The 23,754-nt window shown below is 39.2% G+C and overlaps 2 protein-coding genes across 4 annotated transcripts in view; one reads left to right on the forward strand and one right to left on the reverse strand.

The window, feature by feature from the left end:
- The window catches only part of erp44 (endoplasmic reticulum protein 44), a 138,047-nt gene that overhangs the window by 91,682 nt on the left and 22,611 nt on the right, over nucleotides 1-23,754 (reverse strand). Inside the window, exon 11 of one of the 3 annotated variants that reach the window (XR_009647817.1) lies at nucleotides 22,629-22,818. Coding sequence is in view for 2 of the 3 variants with exons in the window: in XM_060862360.1 (XP_060718343.1) it covers nucleotides 22,711-22,818 (108 nt within the window). In the remaining variant the exon portion in view is untranslated. Of the gene's footprint in view, nucleotides 1-21,180; nucleotides 22,819-23,754 lie in introns of those variants that run through there. The other 2 variants (XM_060862361.1, XM_060862360.1) reach the window with 2 other exon arrangements.
- On the forward strand, nucleotides 5,094-23,136 carry stx17 (syntaxin 17). Its single transcript, XM_060862362.1, has 8 exons — nucleotides 5,094-5,229; nucleotides 5,702-5,895; nucleotides 6,178-6,243; nucleotides 11,530-11,749; nucleotides 11,830-11,939; nucleotides 12,038-12,088; nucleotides 15,890-15,976; nucleotides 17,992-23,136. The coding sequence occupies exons 2-8, from the start codon at nucleotides 5,773-5,775 to the stop codon at nucleotides 18,223-18,225; spliced, it is 891 nt and encodes a 296-aa protein (XP_060718345.1). The 5' UTR covers nucleotides 5,094-5,229; nucleotides 5,702-5,772; the 3' UTR covers nucleotides 18,226-23,136.

Genomic DNA, 23,754 nt, shown 5'->3' on the forward strand with positions numbered 1-23,754 from the left:
TAACAAAACCGCTAGCATGTTTGTGTAGCAATATTATAAGTGACTCGTCCCTATACGGCTATTACACAGTTACAAAAAGTGCATGAATGCGTAATAAGTCTTTAAGACATCACTTGACTGTTACTGATCAAGCTTGCAATTTGGATGCTTGCTATCAGGCAAAACTGCACAGATCATTTCACAAGATCTATAGGAAACTCTTAAAAAAACTTTAGACAAATATAACAGCATTGGTAAAGTAAAGACAAATAAACAAAAAAAAAGTATCATTAATTGATCTTTCATAAATGAATGCAAATCATTAGTATGCTTTATATAGGATAGCTAGCATTAGCATTAGCGTACCTCCACCAGTGTGCTTTATGAAGGATAGCTAACATTGCTGAAATTAGCTGGGTTTGATTGATTCATGTTGGATCATGTTGGATGTTATTAATAAAAAAATTTTCTGTTATATATGGGTTTGTAACAGTCCCTGGTGGTCCAGCGTCAGGATCCTGCACTCGAACCTGGTTTGAGTTCAATTTGAGAGATCCAGCACAAAGCTTATGCCAAAATTATATTAATATGTGCCTCTGGTTGTCCAACATGGTGGAATTAACGTATACGTTTTAATCATGATTCAATGAACCTAATGGAATTCTGCAATATTGATAACATCTGTAATGAAGCTGTACTTAGAGCTAAGTGTAAAGAAATGATATATAGTTTATAGAATATATAAAATACTATATAAAATCTAAACAGAAATGGATCATATCAGGGCAATTATCATTAGTGACTGAACGCATGGTCCCAAACAGGGTTTTATTCCTTGGAAAGAAGAACAAGAGTTGGCTCAGTGGATTTTAAATGAACAGAATTACAGCATTTTAAATACAAAACAATTAAACCGGGATCAAGTGCAACAACACCTTCAATGGTTTTAACCCTTTTCTTGCAGTATACAGGCACTCGGACATATTAAGTTTTTGTTTAGTTTTTTTTTATGGAATTATTTCCTCCAGTCATATCACTGTTGGGTTCCTGTACATAGAATATTGTTACAAATTGGAGGGGTGTGCAAACAATTCACAGTAATGTCGGCACAGCGATAAAACAGACAGTCCTGTCTGAATTAAAGAGTTTTTTTTATTGCATTTTAGCTCTTACCTAAGCCATGAGGTGAGTATTAAATAATGAGTAAGCACATCACTTTACCAAAGTTACTGTGCTCATAGAAATAGCTAAAAAATACCTGGACATGATGATGAAGTAAAGGATCAAATATAAGGAAATGAAAGTGAAATATTCCTTTACTGTAGGTAACAGTCAACTATTTATTAAAATATCCCAATAGATTATGGTTTGGAGCTTTCAGTGGTGGTAGAGACAGAGGCAGGTGGAGGGCGGCTTGGTGAAGCTGTCAGTCAGTTAGCAGGCAGATCGATCTGGAGTGACAGGTAGCAGATCCCCCTGGAGTCTTCATTACAGCCTTCTATTAGAGCAAGAGGGGAGGGGCTCATGCACACACACACACACACACACCAACTGTGCATGTGTGTGTGTGTACTGAGCGGCTCATGTAATATTGATCAGCTGTTAGTGAATTTGTTGAGAGGGATCAGCAGGGCCGGACTCACGCTGTGACGAGTGGCAGCAGAGCTTTAACACAAGAATGAGCCTCGGCCCCTCCTCCAAATTCCCCAGGCATACACACACAAACACACACACATTATTGTCACACAAACTGTCATAAAATGCTTAAATAATGTATTTGTCATTTGTACAAATTCTCCTTACAAATAAATAAATCAATTAAACAAAGGCAAATAAAAATAGTGGTTGTTTAGGTGCAATAAGATTGACAGAAAGAACACAGAAGTATGGTGAAAAACACATCAATGTATTGAACATTTAACTGTATTATATACGGTGTGAAAAGATCAGGTTTTTACACATGGATTAATAATTAAGGAGTGTTGGGTCTTGAGACTGGTGGCATTCAAAGGAAAAATACCCAAAACAAATCCAATTTGATCATTTACCAATTTCCTAAACTCTAGCTATCTCTCTCCTTTCACACAGATATGGAGAAGGCTAACACGTGTTTCCTCTGAGACATGCACCTCATGCATGTTGCTCATGCTAGGTCCCGGTGTAATAAACGTTAAGGTAAGATCAGCGCTATTTAGCCTCTTCTGCATACATACAGTAAGCTGACAAACTCATACAGTTGGAGTTGGTGTGATTGACAGGGGACAGAGTATTGTTGTCCCTCCCACTCTGAAATCATAGACAGTTTTGGTTTCTTAGAATGCTGATAGATTTATATTTGAACAGTGGCAGTACAAGTTAGCAGCAAATTTACAAATCGTTCCGTTCCAACCTCTAAAATCATCCAAGTACCTGGATTGGTGACTTTTTTTTTTTGGACGCCCCAAATCAGACCAGTTTTCCCTTTAGGGTGCATTTCAACATAATGCTCAGTGTTCCTGCGATAAATCCTGTGATAGAGCAGTTACTGAGAACAAATTGCCATTTTTTTAATATTTTTGTTTATTTACAGTTTGCAAAAACCTTACAGCCAATCATTATTCAGGCCATCTGCTTATTCAGCAAGATATTTGTGTGCTTCAGTAAAAATAAATCTAAACTATATGGATGTGTCAAATAAACATGTCATCCCAAGTCATCTTACCAACACACAATGTTATTAAGAATCTTGTAGTAATACTACAAGAGTAGCTCTTCAATGTACTTGTGAATTGAGTCATAAATGTGTCGTTGTAATCTCTACATGCTGTGTTGATGTTGTTGCTATTTTTTTAGATTGTTTCAGGCTCAAAAGAGTTTCAGTTAAAGAGGTGAGGATATCGATGAAGATAATCAGAACGTAAGGGTGATCCCTCATTAAATGTTTATAAAGCCAGCACCTTCCTCAATCGCATGCCGGGACTCCCCCATTGGGGAAGAAAAGAGAGTGTGTGGGCAGATTGGTGGTGAAAACGGGGGTGGACAAGTGAAAGACAGAACCACACCATGGCCTTTTTCATCTACTTTTGTGGCACTATTTGAGATTGACATGTTCAGACTGTCTTCTTGAGAGTTTTTTTTCGTTTCTACCACAGGCACTTTCAGTTTTTCCATCCTCCCACTGCTTCTTTAGCTCTATCTCTGTTTCTCGCTTTTTTTTTCTGTTTTGTTTTTCTCTGGATGGGATGTTTTGTTCTCAACTTGTTTATATGGCCTACATTAAAACTTGTGGACTGGATTTAACGGTTTCTGATTATCTGATTATCTGAGTCTGGAGTTGGGCCTAATTTATTATTAGATGAGTAAGAAATAAATTAGATTAAATGTCACAGTCAGGTCTAGATTTGGAAGCTGAATACACCACAAACTCAACTGCTGAATCATATAAGTACAAATAGTGCCAATAGTGATAACCGAATGTGTGCTTCTGTGGCTTGACATGCTAGCGATGCAACAGGATTTCAATATATATTAAATTCTCATAAAGATTTTTGAAAAATCTGTTTGTAAACTGAGTTATCTATGGTGTAGGTTTATGAAACCTTGCTGTGTGGGTGATGCTTTTGTTGTCTCTTTGAAAGTGGCAGTTATATGTGACCCTTTTCTTTCATGTGTTTTCTTTTGTGTGTGTGTGTGTGTGTGTGTGTGTGTGTGTGTGTGTGTGTGTGCACGTGTGTGCGTGCAAGTAACTGAACCCATGGTGCCAGAGCTTTTCAAGGAGCCCTAGGGAGCACCAGAAATAAAATGTGCATGAGAGCGAGAGTGAGGGCGATAGAAAGCACACAGCAGGCTTTGGTTGAAGCTCAGTTCACACATGTGGTTAATCTGCTGGTGTTCTCTTAAGCCGGAAACACTGATCACTAGGGCCCAGAGGGAGGAGCAGGTGTGTGTGTTGTGTGTGTGTTGTGTGTGTTTTGTGTGTGTGTGTGTGTGTTAATATCTTCATGGGAACCAAATGTCCTCACATGAATAGCAATATCTGATCATTTCAGATATATTTCACGAAACAAAACTATAGATTTTAGTATTAAAAAAATGTAAAGAGCCAAAGGTTTTTACTGAGGTTAAAGTTAGGGGTAGGTTTAGGTGTAGGCATAGCATTAGCATAGCGTTGCACACAAGGATAATTAAGTGCGTATTTTGGTTCTCAAGTACCAGTGCGTCCAAGTTGGGCCCTTGAGCAAGGCACTTTACCTATATCTGCTCACCCTGTGCTCTGATCACAGATCTGATATGCCGGGGGGGAAAAAATGTCACTCAATTGTAATGCATGTGTCACATAAAAAGGCTTATTGATAGCAACGTGAGTACAACCTACTCAGTATTAAGCAATAAGAAATTTCACCAAACATTTTACTAGTTGGCTGCTGTTGTGAGCTGCTCTCGATGAGCTCATCTTGCTAAGTTTTATCTTTACGTTTTTACGGTGTTCTGTAATAGAGAGTATGAAAGTGGCCAACCTGAGCATGGTCATTAAAATGAGCACAACATGCTGTGACTCACAAGGAAGCTTGCAGAAAGTTTGCATGCAATGAAGTTTGCAAGAAGCACGCTCAGTGCTCGCAGAACTGAAGTGACAATTTTGCATGTTTGCTTTACTCCACTTTTGTGCTGTATAATTACACGTTATGTATAATCACATTTTATCAGTATCTGACGTTAGTATCACAGAATGTATTGAGTACGAGTACAAAAAATTGGTTATGGTATCAAACCGATATCCCATATCGGTGTCAGTATCGATGCATCCTCAGTGATCACACACCATTTATATATTCATGTACATTATAAAACCGTTTTAAAGGAATTTATTTTACATTTAAATATGTACATAAATACATAACCACTAATATAGACTTTGTACCTTCTGACATCAAAATATTAGTGAATATTTATCAAATTCTTTTTTGCAATACTTCTAATCAGATTTTTAATAAATAAATAAATACATACATACATACATAAATAAAGTAAATTAAAAACAAAACAAAACAAAAACAAACAAAACAAAACAAAACAAAACAAAACAAAACAAAACAAAAAAAAACCCGGCCCTCGCTTTATTTGGTTCCACTTCGCGACTTGTTTCTAAGACGGACAGATTTTAGTGATGCACACGGAAGAAAAGGAACGTGTTTACAAACAAAGTTTTGGACGACGGGCAACGATAGAATCAGTTTTAAAAGGTTTCTGCACAAACAAACTGTTTTTAAGGTGAGAAAATATGTTTGTTTTATATTTAAATGCTGTCAACGAGCGAATGAATGTTTTTCGTCATTAGTTACTTAATTAACTAAGTAATTAATGGATGAATTCATCAGCGTGTTAATTCTAAACAGCTCTATTCTCCCTATATAAGTGCTCTATGTGCATAAGGTATAACATAATGAATTGTACGCCCTATGTAGTGCACTATGTGAGATGTTTTAGTGTTTAGGATTCAGCCTTTGTGAAAGAAACCATCTATGGTGAACTTTTATACATCAGTCTGGCTGTATTCAGATGTTCCAGATGTTCTTTACATTGTTTTAGATGTTTAATGGAGTTATGTGTGAAAAGTTTTGTGAATTTAGAAAGAAAAAATGAATTTAAGCCACGATGCAAACATAATAAAAAATGTTTCGCATCTAATTCAACATTCACAGCAGTTGATACCTGTGTCCGTTCCTTTATTCCATCCTTGCAGTGCATCAAGAATCACATTATACAAAGGATGAGCGTATGTTTGAACCCATGACCTTTCAGAGAGGTTGAAGCATGGCAGATGAGGAAGGCAAGCTGACGCTGAGGCGTCTAGAAGCTCCCATCCAGAAGTTCATCAAAGTGGTAATACCCACTGATCTGGAGCGCCTTCGTAAGCACCAGCATAACATCGAGAAGGTAAACGAGAAAGAAACATGCAGTTAGAAGTATAATATTTCTCCCTTTGGTCAAATTGGAATGTAGAAGACTTTGGGCATTTTTGGATATATGCATATACATGGACAACAAAGACTGAGTGTGGCATCATCCGAAATGGAGATGACATGACAAATGTAATTAAGTCCCTTATGTTCAAACCAGCAAGCATGTATCCATGCAGGTATTGTCTGCAAAATAAATGTTCTATGATGTTGTTATATTAAACATATTGATAATTAGTACTGTGGATTTACTCTGCAGTTCCACAGAAACCACCAATGGGACAAACTGCACCAGGAGCACATCAATGCTAGCCGCACCGTGCAGGTAAGTCAAGTCAAGTCAAGTCAAGAAGCTTTTATTGTCATTTAAAGCATATATAGCTGTTGCAGTACACAGTTAAATGAGACAGCGTATCTCCAGGACCTGGTGCTACATAGAACAAAGACAGAGCTATAAGGACTTAGTAAGTTAGTTCTAGATATATAAAGTGCATCTGTACAACCTGGTGTAAACAGTGCAGGACAAGACACAACAAGTCAGAGAAGACAGTGCAAGACAAAAGACAATGCAAACAAAAAATTACAAGACTACACAAAAGACAATAAACAGAAACAGCATCAAACAGTGTAAATCCTGTATGTTCAAACAATATTGCATGTGCAGAAATACTAAAATGAACACAGTGTTATGATAAACACACCAAACGTTCATTTATGCTAAGACCCCATAATCTAGTGTATGATGTATATTCCCTTTCATGCAGAACCTTATTGATACAGTTCTGTCAGGTCAGCTCTCATTCCATCTGACTGAGATTCTTGGTGATTATTTTTCACACCTTACCTTCTGTCTGCCAGAATCTCATCCCCAGGACTGACTGAAAAGGTTTTCAGAGATGGCCATTTACCACCAATGGGGGTGGTAAACAATCAGGGCAAACCTTAAGACCAGCTCTTTTTACACAGGGTAGCATCAGGGGAGGAATATATATTTTTCATTGAATGTTGTTCTCAGTAGAATAATAGACAAAAGTTTGGGGGTATGGCTGCAGGCAGAAACACTAGGTTTAACCACAATGTTGCCCCAGGGTCTTCCAGCCATCTGTATATTCAAGACAAGGTTATTGCCCCAGTATAAAGGTCGCCCACTCTCCCGAATTGATTGCTAGCAAAAAGCCAGTTTTTGAAGAGACTAATTTCTGTTCACCTTTCTGTGTGGGGCAATAAAAGGACTTAAGGGATTCCATTACAAAGCTGAGATCCAAAGCCAGGTGGTTGGGGTAGCTTGGTGGATGTTTATGAAACCAAGCAAGACGCCATTTACGGTGCTGTGATACGTTGAAGTGGGAGCCACACACACACACACTTTCCATACCAGACTAGCAGTCTCTGTAGGAAGGCATCCAGATGACGGAATGTACATCAGTCATGAAACACACAAGGCCTGTGTACTAGAGACTCATGCTTTCAGCAGAAGATCTTGGACTGCTGGGCTGCAGTCCTCCACCAGCTCTTTACTACGAGGGTGACCTGGCTGAGGTTAAAAAAAAAATTTTGTCCAACAATAGCTGCCAAAGCATTCTGTCCACTAGTTAGAGAAGTAGCAGAAATCAAGGCTCATAAGGGCACATAAGAAACTATATGGTCTGATCTCTGAATTCTGTGCAATGTTTGCTGAGTCAAAGGTGGAGTTAAAAATGCATACAGTAGACAGTTATGCCAGATCTGGGCCTGTTATTTTTGACCTAATGGACTGTTAAGGTCCAGCTAATTTGCCATTGGTGAAGAGGTTAATTGTTAATTGTACAATTGTATACTGATCTGGGGCACCACTAGTGTGAGGCTTCTCTAGTGATCTCTCTCCACTTGGGCACCGCTCTCCGGTGGACCACTTTCATGAGAACATGTTTTATGTCTCTCCGGTGAGTTAGAGCTCCTGTCCCTGAGGATGAGACATAGCCAACACATCTCTGCTTCTGGTTTTTGGAGTTTAATTGTAGACTGATCCTTAATTCCGACAATACTGTTGGAGCTCCAGTTAACAGTCCTGGCATCGTCATCTGGAACTGGTACCATACATACTGGATTGGTGATCCTGATAACATCATCTACACTGGGGTGACAGGGTGGCTAGCATTCTTAATGAATCTAGCTTCTTGCCCAAGAATTGTAGAATAGACATTTTTACCTGTAGTGGTCTCAGTGAGGAATTCCAGGTCATTTAACAAGTATACTCTTTCATTGTAGTACAGTGGAGAGCAAAGAACAAGATATCATTGCCTTAACGCTTCATTGCACGTTGCTGGAATCACTGCTAGTCCTGGTGCCTCGAGAACAAGGAGAACATTGTTCAACAGTTAACACCATCATGGCCATATTTGTGAGTTCTGGGCCTGCATTATTTAGTCTGTAAATGCTTCCCTTAATTGGTATAATTAACAAATATATCATTTGTTTGTAATTGCAGCTGTATCAGTTTTTAAGCGCATAATGACTAATATTCTGATGAGCTCTTGTTTGAGTGGATATCTGACTATGAATATCTCCTAGCTGTTGAACTCAGATAAGGCTTTGGTTATGGCGCTGTATGGTTAGTTAAGTTATCGTTAATGGAAATGAGGCACTTGTCTAATCATTTTTGACTCATCATATTGGTTTGAAGATACAAGTCAGAAATGTTTGCAAATCATCACACAAATAACCCCTGTTAAATTTTTTTAAATTTTTTGCCTTTAAATGGCAAATTTCTAATTTGAAAATTTCTTCTACCTTCTGACGTTGAGACACTTAAACGCGTACATTTATCTGTTTGATGTCTGCAAAAGTTTTGTCTGTTTTTGTTTGTTTGAATTTTGGTTATTGTAGTTTGTGGTTGTGTGTGTGAGTCTCTTTTTCTTTTTTTTTTCTTTTTTTTTTTTAACGTTCGCTTGTAGTAATAAACGGGTTTATTATCTGTGGTAATAAACCCGACCAGAATAAATGCCACTTATTCAGTAGTGCTTTCTTCTGGAATCATTGTGAATGGAAAAGACTTAAAAACATGGAACTTACCCAAAAGTGGCAGCACAATGAGCTCTCAGAGAACGGGGGTTCCACGTCCACTATCTGAAGATGGAAATCGGTAAAGATAACACTATTACCTCAGAAATGAACCCAAAAAACATTGTTTTTTCCAATAAACGGGAGACAAGCAATATGTGAATCCAATCAGTTTCTGATCGACTTTTTCTTTTGCCTTAAATTCTTTTGCCTTAAATACTGCACAGTCTCCTAAAACCCCACAATCCAGCTGAGTTTTGCTATCACCACAGTTTCTGAGTAAATAGCTAATGTTAATATTACATCACTCTTATGCTCCTTAAACCAGGAATGCTCCTTTTACTGGCTTTTTTTTTTTACGCTAACTCATAAATGATTAAATTGTTTATCTTGCTATTTTATAATGGAAACTCATGAGCAGAGAAAAATCAATATTTTTGAAGGTTTCTCCAATGGAATCACTCTCTCTTGGAATTTTGAAGGTTTTAAACTGTTGAGAGGGTTAAACAAATGACCCTGAAGTGTTTTAGATTCTCCAGGTGATGGGGCAAACACATTTATGTCTTATCTCTTACTGTATCTTGTACCACAGCATTGCAGGATTCTCTAAGCTGATTGGCCAGTTTGGTTTCATTTCTGTAAGGAGCTGTGTAATTATTGATGGTTTTAAGTGAGGAAATGCAATCCTTTTAAGTCTCGAAGGGCTTTAGAGAAGATTGTCAGCTAAAAGAAAGTCTGTTTGTAGCCGATTTTACTTTGAGGAAAAAAAAACATTGGCAAATTGTGGTATAAAAGCAATAGAAAACCATGGGATGTGGTATTTTTGGAAAATAAACCTCTTAAAATAATCTAAAACTGGGGGCTATATTTTTTATCATAACAACTTGCTCCTTCATGTTTTATCACTTAATTTTTTTTTTTATAAAGCGCTAGATTTCTATAATTAAACTCGATCATTATTACTTTATAGTGAAGATTTTTGCTGCTATTTAAAAAAAAGTCTGTTATCAGTTCTTGGCCAGTGGGTTTTGACAGGTAAAGCATGTAACTCCCCGGTGAGTTCCTTCGGTGTGTGAGACGTTACTCTGATGCCTTTTCTCTTAGTTATGGGCTAGACAGGCATGTAACACCAGTGTTCGAGTCTCTTCGAATCTGTTCCGGGTGCTCAGGGACCAGTCGTGTAAGGTGTGTTTGTGTGTGAGTGTGTTTGGTATTGGTTGTGACCTTGGCACCTGGGATGTTTCCTCCAGAGACCCCAGAGAGCTTTCCTCTGTCTGTCAGTGTAGGTGTATGAGGCATCGATGGCTGGCTGATGACACACACATGAAGTGAAGCTACTGTTTAAGTGCCTCTCTGGAGAAAAAGAGAGAGAGAGAGAGAGAGAGAGAGAGAGAGACTGATGCAGATGCAAATCTTATCATGTGCACAAACAGCAGAAGAATTTAACGCAGTGTGTGTCTGTTAGGTGTCTACCTTTCGACCCCTACTTTAGATTCTTGCTCATATGTCATTTTTTATTTGTGTCTAGGACAGTATGTCTTTATTATTGAACAGTGCTGTACATGTGAGCGTTTGTGAACATGTGGCTTTAATGAGAGCACTAGAGTGGAACCATTTGATTGGACCGCAGTTGACCCTTGACTTCTTGGCCTGAGGCTGTTGGATTGATCTGTGATCCCCATGATGTGTGTCTGTGTGTGCGCACATGCATCAGTATGTTTTAAAAGGATACTCCAGCATTTTTCACTATAGTGTGTGTGTGTATGTATATATATATATAAATCTTCCAAAGACCATGACGTTCAATATGTTTCTTTTTACTGACAAAAGAAAAGAACAGAAAAGAAATTTACTTACCAACAAACCACCCAATAATAAAAGTCTAAGTGCATTTGATGGGGCATTCAGTAGAGGTTTGTGGAAAATATAGTTTCCCTAAATATATCTTCTTAAAATCAAGGTATTTGTATATTTAACTTTGCGTAGTTTATCAATTCAGAGACTGGACTAATTTGTCAGATGGATAAATTACAAGTCTATAGACAAAAACACACCAGACTCTTGTTAGGCAGGCAGCAGTCAGCATTTGTTAGGGTTCTAGTCACAGGTGTGTTGAAATCACACACACCAATGGCGAACAGACGTTGAGGAGAACGGTCGTGCCCAATGTGAATATATAAACGTACACCTCAAACACACTTACAGAGATAAGACTACATTATCACAAGGTCTCTACTCTCAAAACCTACATGCTGGCTTAAACGTAACCCAGTTCAGGTAATTTCTGTTACTCTGGGTTCATCTGAGCAGAAATGTCCCACAACTGGTTCACTGACCCAGATACATGTGTTTATTAATTTATTGTACGCTTGCTTTACTTTGTATTTTGTTGTTTTGCAAAAAAGTACAGTTTGTTTCCTACAAGACAGTGTGTCCCTACACCAAACACCAAAATCAAATTGCAGCACTGTTTTGTATTTGCTATTTAATAAATAAAACAGATTTTGTAAAACTAAAGAAATCTCTGTAGACTATACATGTTAAAATTCTCTTGTCTTCTGTCTCTCTGCAGCAGTTGCGCTCTAACCTGCACGAGATGGAGAAGTTGTGCCATCGTGTCCGCAGCTCCGAAGCGTCTTCGCTGGAAAAACTCGTCCAGCCAATCAGAGAGCGCGCCTTGGTCGCCGCTCAAGACTTCCTCCGGCTTCATTCGGACTCTGTCAATCATCCAGGGACACACCCACATCAGACCGACGGCACAGACACTCACACAACCTCCGACTCAGCATATAGTAAGTGTGTTATTGGTTTGAGATGTCAATGGTGGATTTTTTTTTTCTCATGTTGCTGTGGAATGCGTGATATTTTTCAGGTGAAGATGATGTGGGCGGGGCCGAGTCACCTGTCACTCAAATTCAAGTTTATTTACCTGCTATTCCAGCTGAACAAAATGCTGCAGAATCCTGGGACTCCTTAGAGGAGGTGTAGTATACTCACACACAGACTGTGGACAATGCAATAACATCTGTGTCTCAGTGTAATGTGTGTGTGTGTGTGTGTGTGTGTGTGTGATCTTTCAGGATCTATTGGAGCTCAATGGGTTAGTGAAGGAGTTCTGCTCTCTCGTGCATGTGAGTATCAGCTCCTCTAAACTTTGTGTCAGTATTTTAATTGTGTGTGTGTGTGTGTGTGAAGGGTTTGATAAAGTGTAGTGACAGAAACGTTAAGGGTTAGCAGCAGCTGTCAGACAGGCAGCCTCTTGTCTTCTGAGAGCCAACAAGAAGGTATTGATCCTGTGTGTGTGTGTGTGTGTGTGCGTGTGTGTGTGTGCGCGCGTGCGCATGCGAGTGATTGAACAGAGACACAGACATCAGTGACAGTCCGTCAGCCATCCGCTAACCAGCATGGATTAATGAGAATCTAGACGATCTACTAGCCATTATCGCATGTACACACACACACACACACACACTTTAGACTCACTTCTGATTTGCATTTTGTGACACCTCCAAAACACCATATAAGGTAAAGCTCACAGAGAGCTGACAGAATGACAAGAAAATGAGAACTAAATGGTCACCGAGCTTTTAGAGGTCGCTGTTTATTCCTAATTGCTCAGCTAGTTTTATTTATCTGTTTATTTATGGAGTCATGTTGTCATGAACATGTTCTTGTGTGTAACTGGATTTAATAAAAACAGGTATTTACACCTTGTTAGTGTAATCCGTAGATAAACTTGCAGTAACTCATGGCCAGTTATATGATTTAAAGCCCATCATTCAAAGTTCATATCTCAGGTGTCTAAATAAGACACACATATTTTTCCAAAGTAACTACATTTTCCTCAAAATATAAGAAACTGTTATGAGTCCTTCATGGGGGGAGAAAAGTGTTAGGAGCAACATGGACTTAAGAATAGCACATTTCTTGTGTAAATGCTTTAGAGAGCGATTTAAGAATGAATATTTTTGTATAGCTGAGTTTCTCAAAATGAGGCCCAATGTTCATGAGAGCTGTAAAACACATAATTGTGTACACACACACACAATAGCTCAGACACACAAAGCTGAAAGTTCACCCTGGAGGCACGCGTGTGTTTGTGTGTGTGTGTGTGTGTGTGTGTGTGTGTACGTACATCAGTGCTCTCCTGAGTGTCTTTCCGGGTTGCGCGCAGACGGTACTGATTAGCACACAGTCCTAAGAGACATGTAGAGGAAGAACGGAAGATTTCATAGAGATGTGTGTAACTTGTTTAATCAGGTTTGTGTGTATGTCTAATCTCAGCACTTATTAATGTTTATTCTAATCATATTTAATTAAACAGTTTCATTTCTGACTGCATTTGCGACACATTAGATGATGATACACTGTGGGTTTGTACCACGTGCTTGTGAAAAGCTTTCATAAGGAAGAGAAAACCCAGAGGGTCACTATATCATGGATTTATTATGACTTTTTATGAATCGTTAAATCCTGAATGGCTTCCGATTAACTCATGCTCAAAATGCTCAATACGCAGGGTGGAATCTTATAATATTATAACTAATAGTTGCTTCCATAAGACCCACGAGAAGCACAGAAATACAGCAATAAGTGTTCGGGAGAAGTGAAGTGATGTAATATTACTTTATTTTATTATTATTTTTTTTAATTATGCAAACACAATTACAATATTTACAGAAGAGAAATTAGATGCAAAATACAAATACAAAGACCAACAAAACATCAGCCAGTACGATTTGGGTATGTGTGTGTGTGTGTAACTGTAAGTGTAACTGGGTGTGGGAGTGGAAATATATGAATAAAGGAGCATGTAGGGAGGTACAACAGACATAACTAGAGTTAAAAAATATATATATATATATATATATATATATATATATATATAAATCAAAGAGAAAAAAGTGATGTAATATTACTTTTAGTGCACATATTTAAATATTTTGTTATTTAATATGAGCAACAACAAAAAAAAGGTGTACATGACATGCATTTAGTTAAAGGCCATTTTCTTAAAAAAACTATCATCTTAACCGTTTGATTTCGATTTCTTTTTCGTAATTCGACGATAAAAAGTCTGATTGATCCTGGGTCACGACGTGCGTATTTGCAATTCATGTAGCGACGTTTGCGTTTTCACAAACAAACAGGTGGGAGTGTTTGTGTACACCTGGGTGTGTGAACTTCTGATATGTTCGTAGGATTCTCTTGCGTTTGTGTGTCAGACAGAGCGTGTGTCTGACAGCAAACATAAGCTCTGCGTCGGTAAAAATCTCTCCCTCCGTGTCACAGCCCCATGAGTACACGGCTTTGTCCTGACTGACAACAACACTTATTAGAACACGCCTGCAAAAACACATACCGGTGTGGAAATGACCTTGCAGATTACGAGGGAAAAGGTCAGGAGAAATACTGTAGAGTGTATAATTAAGTATATACACAGACACAGGCTTGGTCTCTGTGGGTGCTAATATCATTTCTGGAAATGACCTGAAAACATTCTGAAAGTTATATCTACCAAACGCATAATAGTTATTGCTGAATTTTACACACACACACACACACACACACACACACACACACACACACAATTAAAGATTGCAGGATGGTGAATTAATGCAGATTTAACACTGCTCACACTGTGTGTGTGTGTATGTGTGTGTGTGAGGTTTCTGTGTGCAGCGATTACTCTGAGCTCACGCTGATTGAGACAGAGAGACAGCTGCCACTCTTTGAATATTTCATAAGGTTTCTGACCAACTCTCAGCCCCATGGCCCCTCCAATCCCAGACTTCTGCCCCATCACACACACACACGCACACACACCGCCGGTGGTGTGTCTGTGGGATGTGGGTGTGAGAGCGGGGCCAAGCTGTGTGCGATGAGGCAGGAGGGGGAGATCAGCGAGTGATATTAGTGTGGCTTTGTTAAGTGTGTTATGGGTCAAACCTGGGTTTAGTGCAGACTGAGGTTAAACAGACGTGTCAGTGGGAAAAGCCCCTGTGGAGCGTTCTGATTTGTATAAAGTCATTTATATTAGTCTTATGTAACACAGATGATAGATTGATATTGGGATAGATTACAAAGTGTTCTATATGTCAGGTAAGCTGACTGTTACTCATGTTAGTGCTGCAGGATTGTACATTAAAATATACTTTTGTCCAAATTGCTCTGGTGAACATGTCATTCTCAAACCACTGAAAGAAGTGGAAGAAGAAATAAATTGCTTAATATCAAGACCTGAGGTGAACTGTTTGTCTGAAGGTCATTATTGACTAATAAAATATAAAGTGTTTCATTCCTCTTCTACTACAGCAGTGTGCTGATTTGGTTTATTAATGAACATCATATCATATTTATCTATTTAATGTTGTAGAGTATCCAGGGGACAATATACATATACTGTGGTGCTGTCACAGTCGTAATGTCATTAAGTAACAGAGAGAACGTGGCTCATCATGCAGTTTAACAGAAATATGATCATTTAAAAGTTTTCTTTTCTGAAGACCTCCCCATGAAGCACCGCCTCCTTTCGTTAATGTTAACCATATCTATGATTACCATTTTTATTTCTTAGGTTTTTATTGCACTTGGATTTTGTAGCCCATCTGCCAAACAAGTCTCAAGCATTATCACATTAGTTGTTTCTATAAAAACGATAACATTAGAATCAGTGATAGTTAATGATTGGAAATGAAACCAAGTCTGACCAATCGGAATCCAGAGTTCATCAGCACTGTGATATACTGTCTAGATTTTATATCGACTAATGAGAATACAAGATGTATAAGAGAGACCTGAGAAGCTGGTGGGCTGTTTAATGTTTGTGTTAGATAAGTGTTTGTGTGTATGAGATTGACGGTGTGTGAGAAACATGCATGGGATTTGCTTTTCCAAAGTCCTTAACTTTCTCCTCTGCTGTCTCGTCTCAGGCTCAGCAGGAGAAGATCGACAGCATTGAGGCCAACGTTATTACGGCGACGGCTAACGTGGAGGAGGGGACACGCAGCCTCGGGAAGGTGAGGAAAGAGAGGCAGCTCCCGCTGGGGAATCGATCTCACTCCAGCCCCCTGCTTTAGCCGAGGCCTAGCAACTCCATCGGGCCATCGATCCATACCGGCGTGCAAGGAAGTGGCAATTAAGTGCATAAGGAGGGCGGAAGGGGGCGGGAGGAGCGGAGAATGGGGGAGAGAGTGAGCGACAGAGAGGGTTTGCGGGGTCGGTAAAAGGCATGCAGCCGAGGGAATCGATGCGTGTTGTGTCGGCCTCTCGCAGAGAGTCGATGAGTGTGTGACTGTGTGAGTGAACAGAGGTCTAAAGGGTGGAAAAGAGTGTATAAAGACTGCTTTTGAGCTCCAGCTGGGGGTTCAATACACGCACACATACATACACACACATACACACACACATACACACACACACACACACACACACACACACAGGAGTTGCAGCAACAGTGAACATAGGAAGGGTTAGAACTAAGGTATATAGAGTGTGTGTATGTTGTATTGATCTAGTTAGAACCCAAATATGTCTGTTGTACCGAGTTTGTGGTTCCATTAAGTACTGTGTTTCAGTTGTGTTGAAAATGGCTTTACTTCTGGTTCAGCTGTAAAGAACAGGAGGAGGTACACACACACACACACACACACACACACACACACCCACACCCCCTATATATCTCAACCCTTAAAGTGCTGTCTCAGGACTTTGAACTGATGCAGTGTGGCCCTCGTTCTTCTGCCCTACACATTTATCTTTACAAAAGAAAGTGTTACAGTATGCACATAATGTTGCACTAACACAATGTTGGCCTTTCAAGCACTGAGTAGCTAAGTAATAAAAAAAATAATTATTTGTGTGCTTGGTTTAGATGTTGGTTTAGTTTTAAATATGTTGTTAAGGCAGAAGGTTCAGCTTGTGAAATCTCCATCTGTTATCTTTGTGTCCTGCATTAGCAAAAACCTCATATCTGATAGATCTGATTGCGTAATGACTCGACTGTTAAAGATTCACTGAAGGTTCCCTAAAGTAGCACGGCCGTTGTGTCAGTGGAAAAGGGGTGTCAGAATTACATCATGGTTCATCATGTCATTCACACGTAATTCTCCCCCCCTTTCCTTTTCCTTCTCTCTCTCTCTCTCTCTCTCTCTCTCTTTTTCTCTCTCAACTGGTTCTGTTGGTAATTAAGTGCTTCTGAAGTTGGCGAGATAAAAAAAGATGAGAGGAGAATAAAGGTTTCATTTGATGGGTGCCAATGCCTTAAAGTTAAACATGGATGAAATAACGGGTGTGTGTGTGTGTGTCCTTTTAATTAAGAGTGATCGGTTTCTCCTTTTACCTGATAACACTGAACGTAGCCACTCAGGATGTGATCTGCAGTCATCCATTTTAATCTTGCTTTATTGAGAGAGAGATAGTGAACACACACACACACACAAACACAAACTCCCCAAATCTTTAGCCTATAGTTTTGACCCTCATTTGAACCTTCTGTGTAAAACACACAAACACCCATGTACTCCTGATTAGCATCAATAAGCCTTTATTCTGTCATTATTCTCCCATTAGATGTCGGTTCGTTCAGTCTGTAGGGAAAAAAAAAAAATAGCACAAAATCTCTCTAAATATATAGTAGAAAATAAGATTTTCTAGCGATGGATAATGTCAGGGTACAATTTCACACATTCTCTGTGGGTTTCCTCCCACAAGCATGTCAGTGGTTTGACGACCCCCAGGTATGAATGCGTGTATGAAAGGGCGAAAAAAGTAAAGATAATGCAGGAAAATGAGTAGAATACAGATTTTATCATTCTTTACTAGCACAAGTCATAACAGGCGCGAGAGACTACGGTTAATGCCGTCTTAGGAATATGATGTCGTATGGGATCGTACCACTACAAGTATACTTATATTTTATTTCCATGGATTAAGGACATTGATTAATTAGTCATTTTTGGTAGTAACGATAAACGATATAGCTTATAATAACTATAAACCTCACATTAACTGTGGCTCATTTTTGTGTGTAAAGGCAGCAAGGTCGAGCCTGGCAATGTTGCCCGTAGCAGGTGCAGTGGTTGGCACCGTCTTGGCCGGTCCACTTGGATTGCTGGCGGGATTTAAAGTGGCCGGCGTGGCAGCCGCAGTGGGAGGAGGCTTGATCGGCTTCGCTGGAGGGAACTTCATCCAACGCAAGAAGAAAGAAAGAGTGGAGCTTCAGCTTCAACGACTCGACACTAACCATGAACACGAGCATGTGCAATAACACACCTGCTCCTGGTGAGGAGACTTGAATCCTGTACTGCTACTGGTATTTATACATCATGTAGCGTCTTACTGCTCCTCTCTCAACAAAACTGCCTTAAACAGACAGCACCAAAACAGCAATTTCCAAAGAGTGTGTAGCAGTATATAATATCATAACCCCGCGTTATTGACGTGACTGCTGGTCAGACGGCCGTCCGTGTGCCATATGGGTCGTGGTTTAAAAAAAATAAATAGAGGTTTTTATTGATCGAGCTGAGCCAGTTCACAGACACCAGGGTGTCATCGGTGTTGGGATTATGAATGATGAGCTTGAGTGCAGCACAAATTGTACCGTTAAGTGTGAGTAAGGAGACATTCGCTAAAATCACACACATACCAGACAACAATAAAGGACAATGACAACTAGTCTTGTCACAATGATTACAGAACAATAAGTTAGTTAATTCTCTAAAATCTAATATACTGTATATAAGCAGATTGTTTTTAGTTTGTTCAGATTAAAGCACTGTAACGTCCTATTTTAACTCTTCTAAACCAATGCTTTTGATCTCTAACCCATTTGCAATGAGTGTGTTATTAACCTTGTAATTTATCAGTTTATACTAAAAACCTGTAGATGAATTAGGATTACTTGAAGAGTTTTACAGACTTGCTGCTGCATACAGTGACGGATACCTTAGCAGTAGGTTGTGTGTAATAAAGTGAGTTTTGAATGTGAATTATTACACTACAGATATGGATACAGATACATGGACCGTGACAGGCTCGGTCTCACACAAACGAATTTGTGCCTTTCTAACACCTTTAGAACTGCACCAGTGTTGTGTAAATAATGCAGGTAGGTAACTAGTTGGTTTTGTTTCAAAGTGCTCATTATATAGTTTCTAACCAAAAAAAAATTTAAAAAAAAAAATCAAAGCTGCTTTCATTTCTTTAAACCCTGTTGTTCTTGTTCAAACAGGTCAATTAATTCAAGCTTAAATGTTTATGATCCATGGAGAAAGTTAAAGAAAATTAAACTGAGATCTGGATATTTGAATTCTTGCTACATTTACAAATAACGGGTTCTGGCTAAGTATATGTATACATACATTTTAAAAGACAAAAATAAAATAAAGTAATTGGTGTTTTAATTCGATTTCCAGCTTTATAACCGAATCTGTGATTTCAGCATTTTTTTTTTTTTTTTTTATGTAAATTCCCATCATGCATCAGTGGTAGTATCAGTATATAAAAGGTTGGCGGAGATGTTTTAGGAATGACGCTCCAGTGTTAGTGCTTTGGAACGATGCGTTTTTCCACCACAGGGAAGTCTTCAGGATTACTCTGTGTGATGGTCAAGCTGTGCCTTTTTTTGTTTGTTTATTTCTGTCGTCATCTTAACTTCCAGAGAGAGAAAGAAAGAGACTGGTGAGGGATTGATCTTTAACAGCTGCTATAATGTAAGTGTAATGGAGAAAAGAGAAGAAAAAAACTCTAATAAATAGATATAAAAGTACAACTTCTCATTTATGAATAAATTAGAATTTAGAATTGTGGCAATGGGAAAATAGTTCCCATTGAGCACCACCCCAATGTTGATTAGTATTATGTACATTTTTTGTTAACAGATGTTTGCAGATGACATTGTGATCTGTAGTGAGAGCAGGGAGCAGGTGGAGGAAAACCTGGAGAGGTGGAGGTTTGCGCTGGAGAGAAGAGGAATGAAAGTCAGTCGTAGTAAGACTGAGTACATGTGTGTGAATGAAAGGGAGGGAAGTGGAATAGTAAGGTTACAGGGTGAAGAGGTGAAGAAGGTACAGGAGTTTAAGTACTTGGGGTCAACAGTCCAGAGTAATGGAGAGAGTGGGAAAGAAGTAAAGAAGCAAGTGCAGGCAGGTTGGAGTGGGTGGAGAAAGGTGTCAGGAGTTCTGTGTGATATATCAGCAAGAATCAAGGGGAAGGTGTACAGGACAGTGGTGAGACCGGCCGTGCTGTATGGTTTAGAGACAGTGTCACTGAAGAAGAGACAGGAGTCAGAGCTAGAGGTAGCCGAGCTGAAGATGTTGAGGTTCTCTTTGGGTGTGACAAGATTGGACAGGATTAGGAACGAGTACATCAGAGGGACAGCCCATGTTGGACGTTTGGGGGACAAAGTTAGGGAGGCGAGATTAAGATGGTTTGGACATGTTCAGAGGAGGGAGAGTGAGTATATTGGTAGGAGAATGTTGGACATGGAGCTGCCAGGCAGGAGGCAAAGAGGAAGGCCAAAGAGGAGGTATATGGATGTAATTAATGAGGATTTAAAGCTAGTGGGTGCAAGTGTTGAGGATGCAGAAGATAGGGTTAGGTGGAGAGAGATGATTCGCTGTGGCGACCCCTGAAGGGAAAAGCCGAAAGAAGAAGAAGACATTTTTTGTTAACAGTATGATTTGGTATTAATACTCTAATTTCAGCTAATATCTTTTTTTTTTTTTTTTTTTTGCTTTCAAACGTCTATGTATACCAACTGTTTTTAAACTCTTTTTTTTTTTGCCAACACAATTTGTAAAACATTCATATCATATTACTGACAAGTGTGTCACCTGACTCTGGCACTAAAAGCCTGACTTGTCGCTGCTTTAGAGCTTTGATGACGACGGCCACCAAGAAGCCAAATCTAATACAGAAATCAATTCACAGTGGGGTCTCCTCAAGCACAAACAAAATTTCAATGTTATTTGATCAAAGTCCTGTAGGAACCGGGGGAAAAGCCGAACAATGACCTTTTTGGATTTTTATTGATCCTCGTATTTAGCAGAGAATAAAACAGAATTGTATACAGCTCAGTGCTGGCTGGAGTTTGTTTGTATCTTTAATGTGCAGAGTGGCTGGAGGCAGCATGTGTGACCAGATCATAATTATAATAATAATAAATAAATACATAATAAATATCATTTAATTTCTTTAACAAGAATGGACACAAGTCTCTAAGTCAGCATGAGATCCTTTTATTTATTTTGATCGTTTTTGACATGGTAAACATCGTATGACCCTAACTTTAGGGTTATGGTTTTTTGTGTGTTTTTTTTTTTTTTTTTGGGATATTTGGGGAAGCCCCATAAAGACACAGGCCTGATTTGAGCTACATGTTATCCCCCCACGCCTTCCGCACAACACACGCAGGACTTTCCCTGAGTGTGTGTGTAGATGGGCAACTGTGTCATAGGCAGTGTGTATAGATGGAGGTGCGAGTGTGTTTGGCTGCCTGTAGGGGGTAGGGGAAGGGGAAATTCCCAGTGAAAGGACCCAAATCACGTCTGCGTCCCAGACACCCCACACTTTCCACGATCATGCAGACTGGAAACGCAGACCATCCTAGCGCCCGGTTTGTGTGCATGATATCATCGTATATGCTGCCGTGATGCCATGGGTTTCTGCCGTGGGTGGGATGATGTCACAAAACATCATCGCCCACCTCACGCCACTTCCACTTTCCTCAAACCGGGCTTCAAGTTTTTACCAAAATAAGACTTCAGAACGTTCCTCAATGTACACACTAGTGCTGCTGAAGCGTGACTCACTGTTTCCATACCAACTTCCTGTCATGGTTAAATTCACTCCTTGATCTTCAGAGATTAATTAGGGTGCAAAAATCTTGCAAACATGCAATCCTGTGCAAGTTAACATGAGTTTGTAAATAATATTTCTGTTAAAAAAATAACACAAAACCTTGATTGCACTTGATATAAAACACAGACACTCTAGATTCCTGTAAAATGTTTTCCCTTTAATTTTTTTAATTTACTTTTTTGTTTGTTTGGTTGTTTCCATTCCCCACTCTGGGATGATTTACAAACCCCCTGTTAAGCCCCACCCCTTATTAGGCCCCACCCCTTACCATGCCTCCTCATGGAATGGGCTGATATGAGTCCAGATTTTAACAAGCAAGGACTTCTGGGAGTCAGGAACTCCCACAGTATGTAAGAATACAGACTAATTATGTACCACAGCACTCTCTCGCACACGGTCTCTCACTCATACACACTCACATTCACACTCTACTGTAGACTGTAAATGAATGAGGGACACCACAGGATTGACCACACAGTCATTTCCCATGATTCCCCAGGCCTTGGGTGTCTGGATCCTGCCGGTGAGAACCATCAACGTTGATCTGCTTATTTTTCTTCTTAACAGAAAAAAGGAGAAAAAAACTAGGGGTTGGGAGGAAAAAAAAAACAAAAAAAAAACACTTATTTAATTTAGACAACTCACCTACAGAGGACATACATATTTACAAGCACTAAAGAAAAAAGAAAAAAAAAAAAAGTAAAATCAATCTCTCTTGCTCGCCCACTCTCATTTCTTCTTCGCCCTACTCCACAAAAAAAAAACCTTCAGTTATTCTTCTTTGTTTTTTTTGTTTGTGGTTTTTTTTTCAGCCAAAATAAAAGTTATGAAAATAGAGGTGACGCAGGTGGCTTCCTGCCGGTGTTCGCTTAGGTGGAGATGTGGGACGAGGTCACAGTTCGTCCCGATCCCTGAGGATGGTGTAACGGTTCTCACTGGGTGCTAGCTTCTGGAATGAACTCTCTGGAGGATTGCTGGCCACCTCTATGTTCTCCTCCTGCTGAAACACACACACACACACACCAGAAGACATTTAGAATCTTATTTCAGCAGCCTTTTAATGATCTCACTGTATGACATAATCCTATGAAAATCTGAATTCTATAACAGACCTAGAGAGAGAACACTGTACATTTACTTGGAAGGTCATGAGGTCAATTCCCCGTCACTAACAAGCTGCCTTTAAGCCCCATAACAGTTGTATAAATGAGAAATTTAAGATGCTCTGTATACGAACTTCCAAATGCCTTACACGTGAACGTCACAATGAAAATCTTTTATTGTTAGACCTGGAAATAAATATGTTCTGCTTATGTTATGTGGTCATCACTCGAGTCTCTCAATCCTGTCGTCCTGTCTGTAGCTGCCAGATGACTGACGAACTTTTGTGTTCCAATGAGTTCTTTTACAGTGTGTGAGAGTTTTGTCTGCAACAGCAACAATCAGCTTGTGGCATAGTCACATGATTATTAACATACCTACCAAATAAGAACGTACTCTGTGTGAAGCTCCTTTAGGGACGATTCGAGAAAATATATTTCGGTGAGTTATATAAGATTTGAATTATCCATAAAAAAAAACTCATTGACCCCCATCCCAAATCTATCCATGTGCAGGCAACAAACAAATAAATAATAGCCCCAGAATCCCAAAATCAGGAGCTTGTGATTTTCCAAAATGAGCACAGATTTTATTGCAAATCTTTCCCGAAACAAAAAAAAAAAAAAAGCACATTTTGAAAAATGGACATTGCAAAATCAAGCATTTTTTGTGGAAAAGAAAACCCTAGAAAGTAAATTAGAAATGAATTACAGTAAATGTAAAAGTAATCTAGGACATCAAGGTCTGGTGCATTAAGGACTCTGAATCTCCATACTAGTTAATAGCGTTAATCTGCATTAATTCTCTCAGGCTCAATCTATTTCCCAGAACTGAG

This window comes from Tachysurus vachellii, chromosome 25, assembly GCF_030014155.1.
Source record: "Tachysurus vachellii isolate PV-2020 chromosome 25, HZAU_Pvac_v1, whole genome shotgun sequence".
Lineage (NCBI taxonomy): Eukaryota > Metazoa > Chordata > Actinopteri > Siluriformes > Bagridae > Tachysurus > Tachysurus vachellii.

Coding starts and splice junctions, on each gene's coding strand:
- stx17 (XM_060862362.1), top strand. CDS start 5,773: ATGGCAGATGAGGAAGGCAAGCTGACGCTGAGGCGTCTAGAAGCTCCC. Junction 12,089..15,889: donor AGTTCTGCTCTCTCGTGCAT/GTGAGTATCAGC, acceptor GTCTCGTCTCAG/GCTCAGCAGGAGAAGATCGA. Junction 15,977..17,991: donor GGACACGCAGCCTCGGGAAG/GTGAGGAAAGAG, acceptor TTGTGTGTAAAG/GCAGCAAGGTCGAGCCTGGC.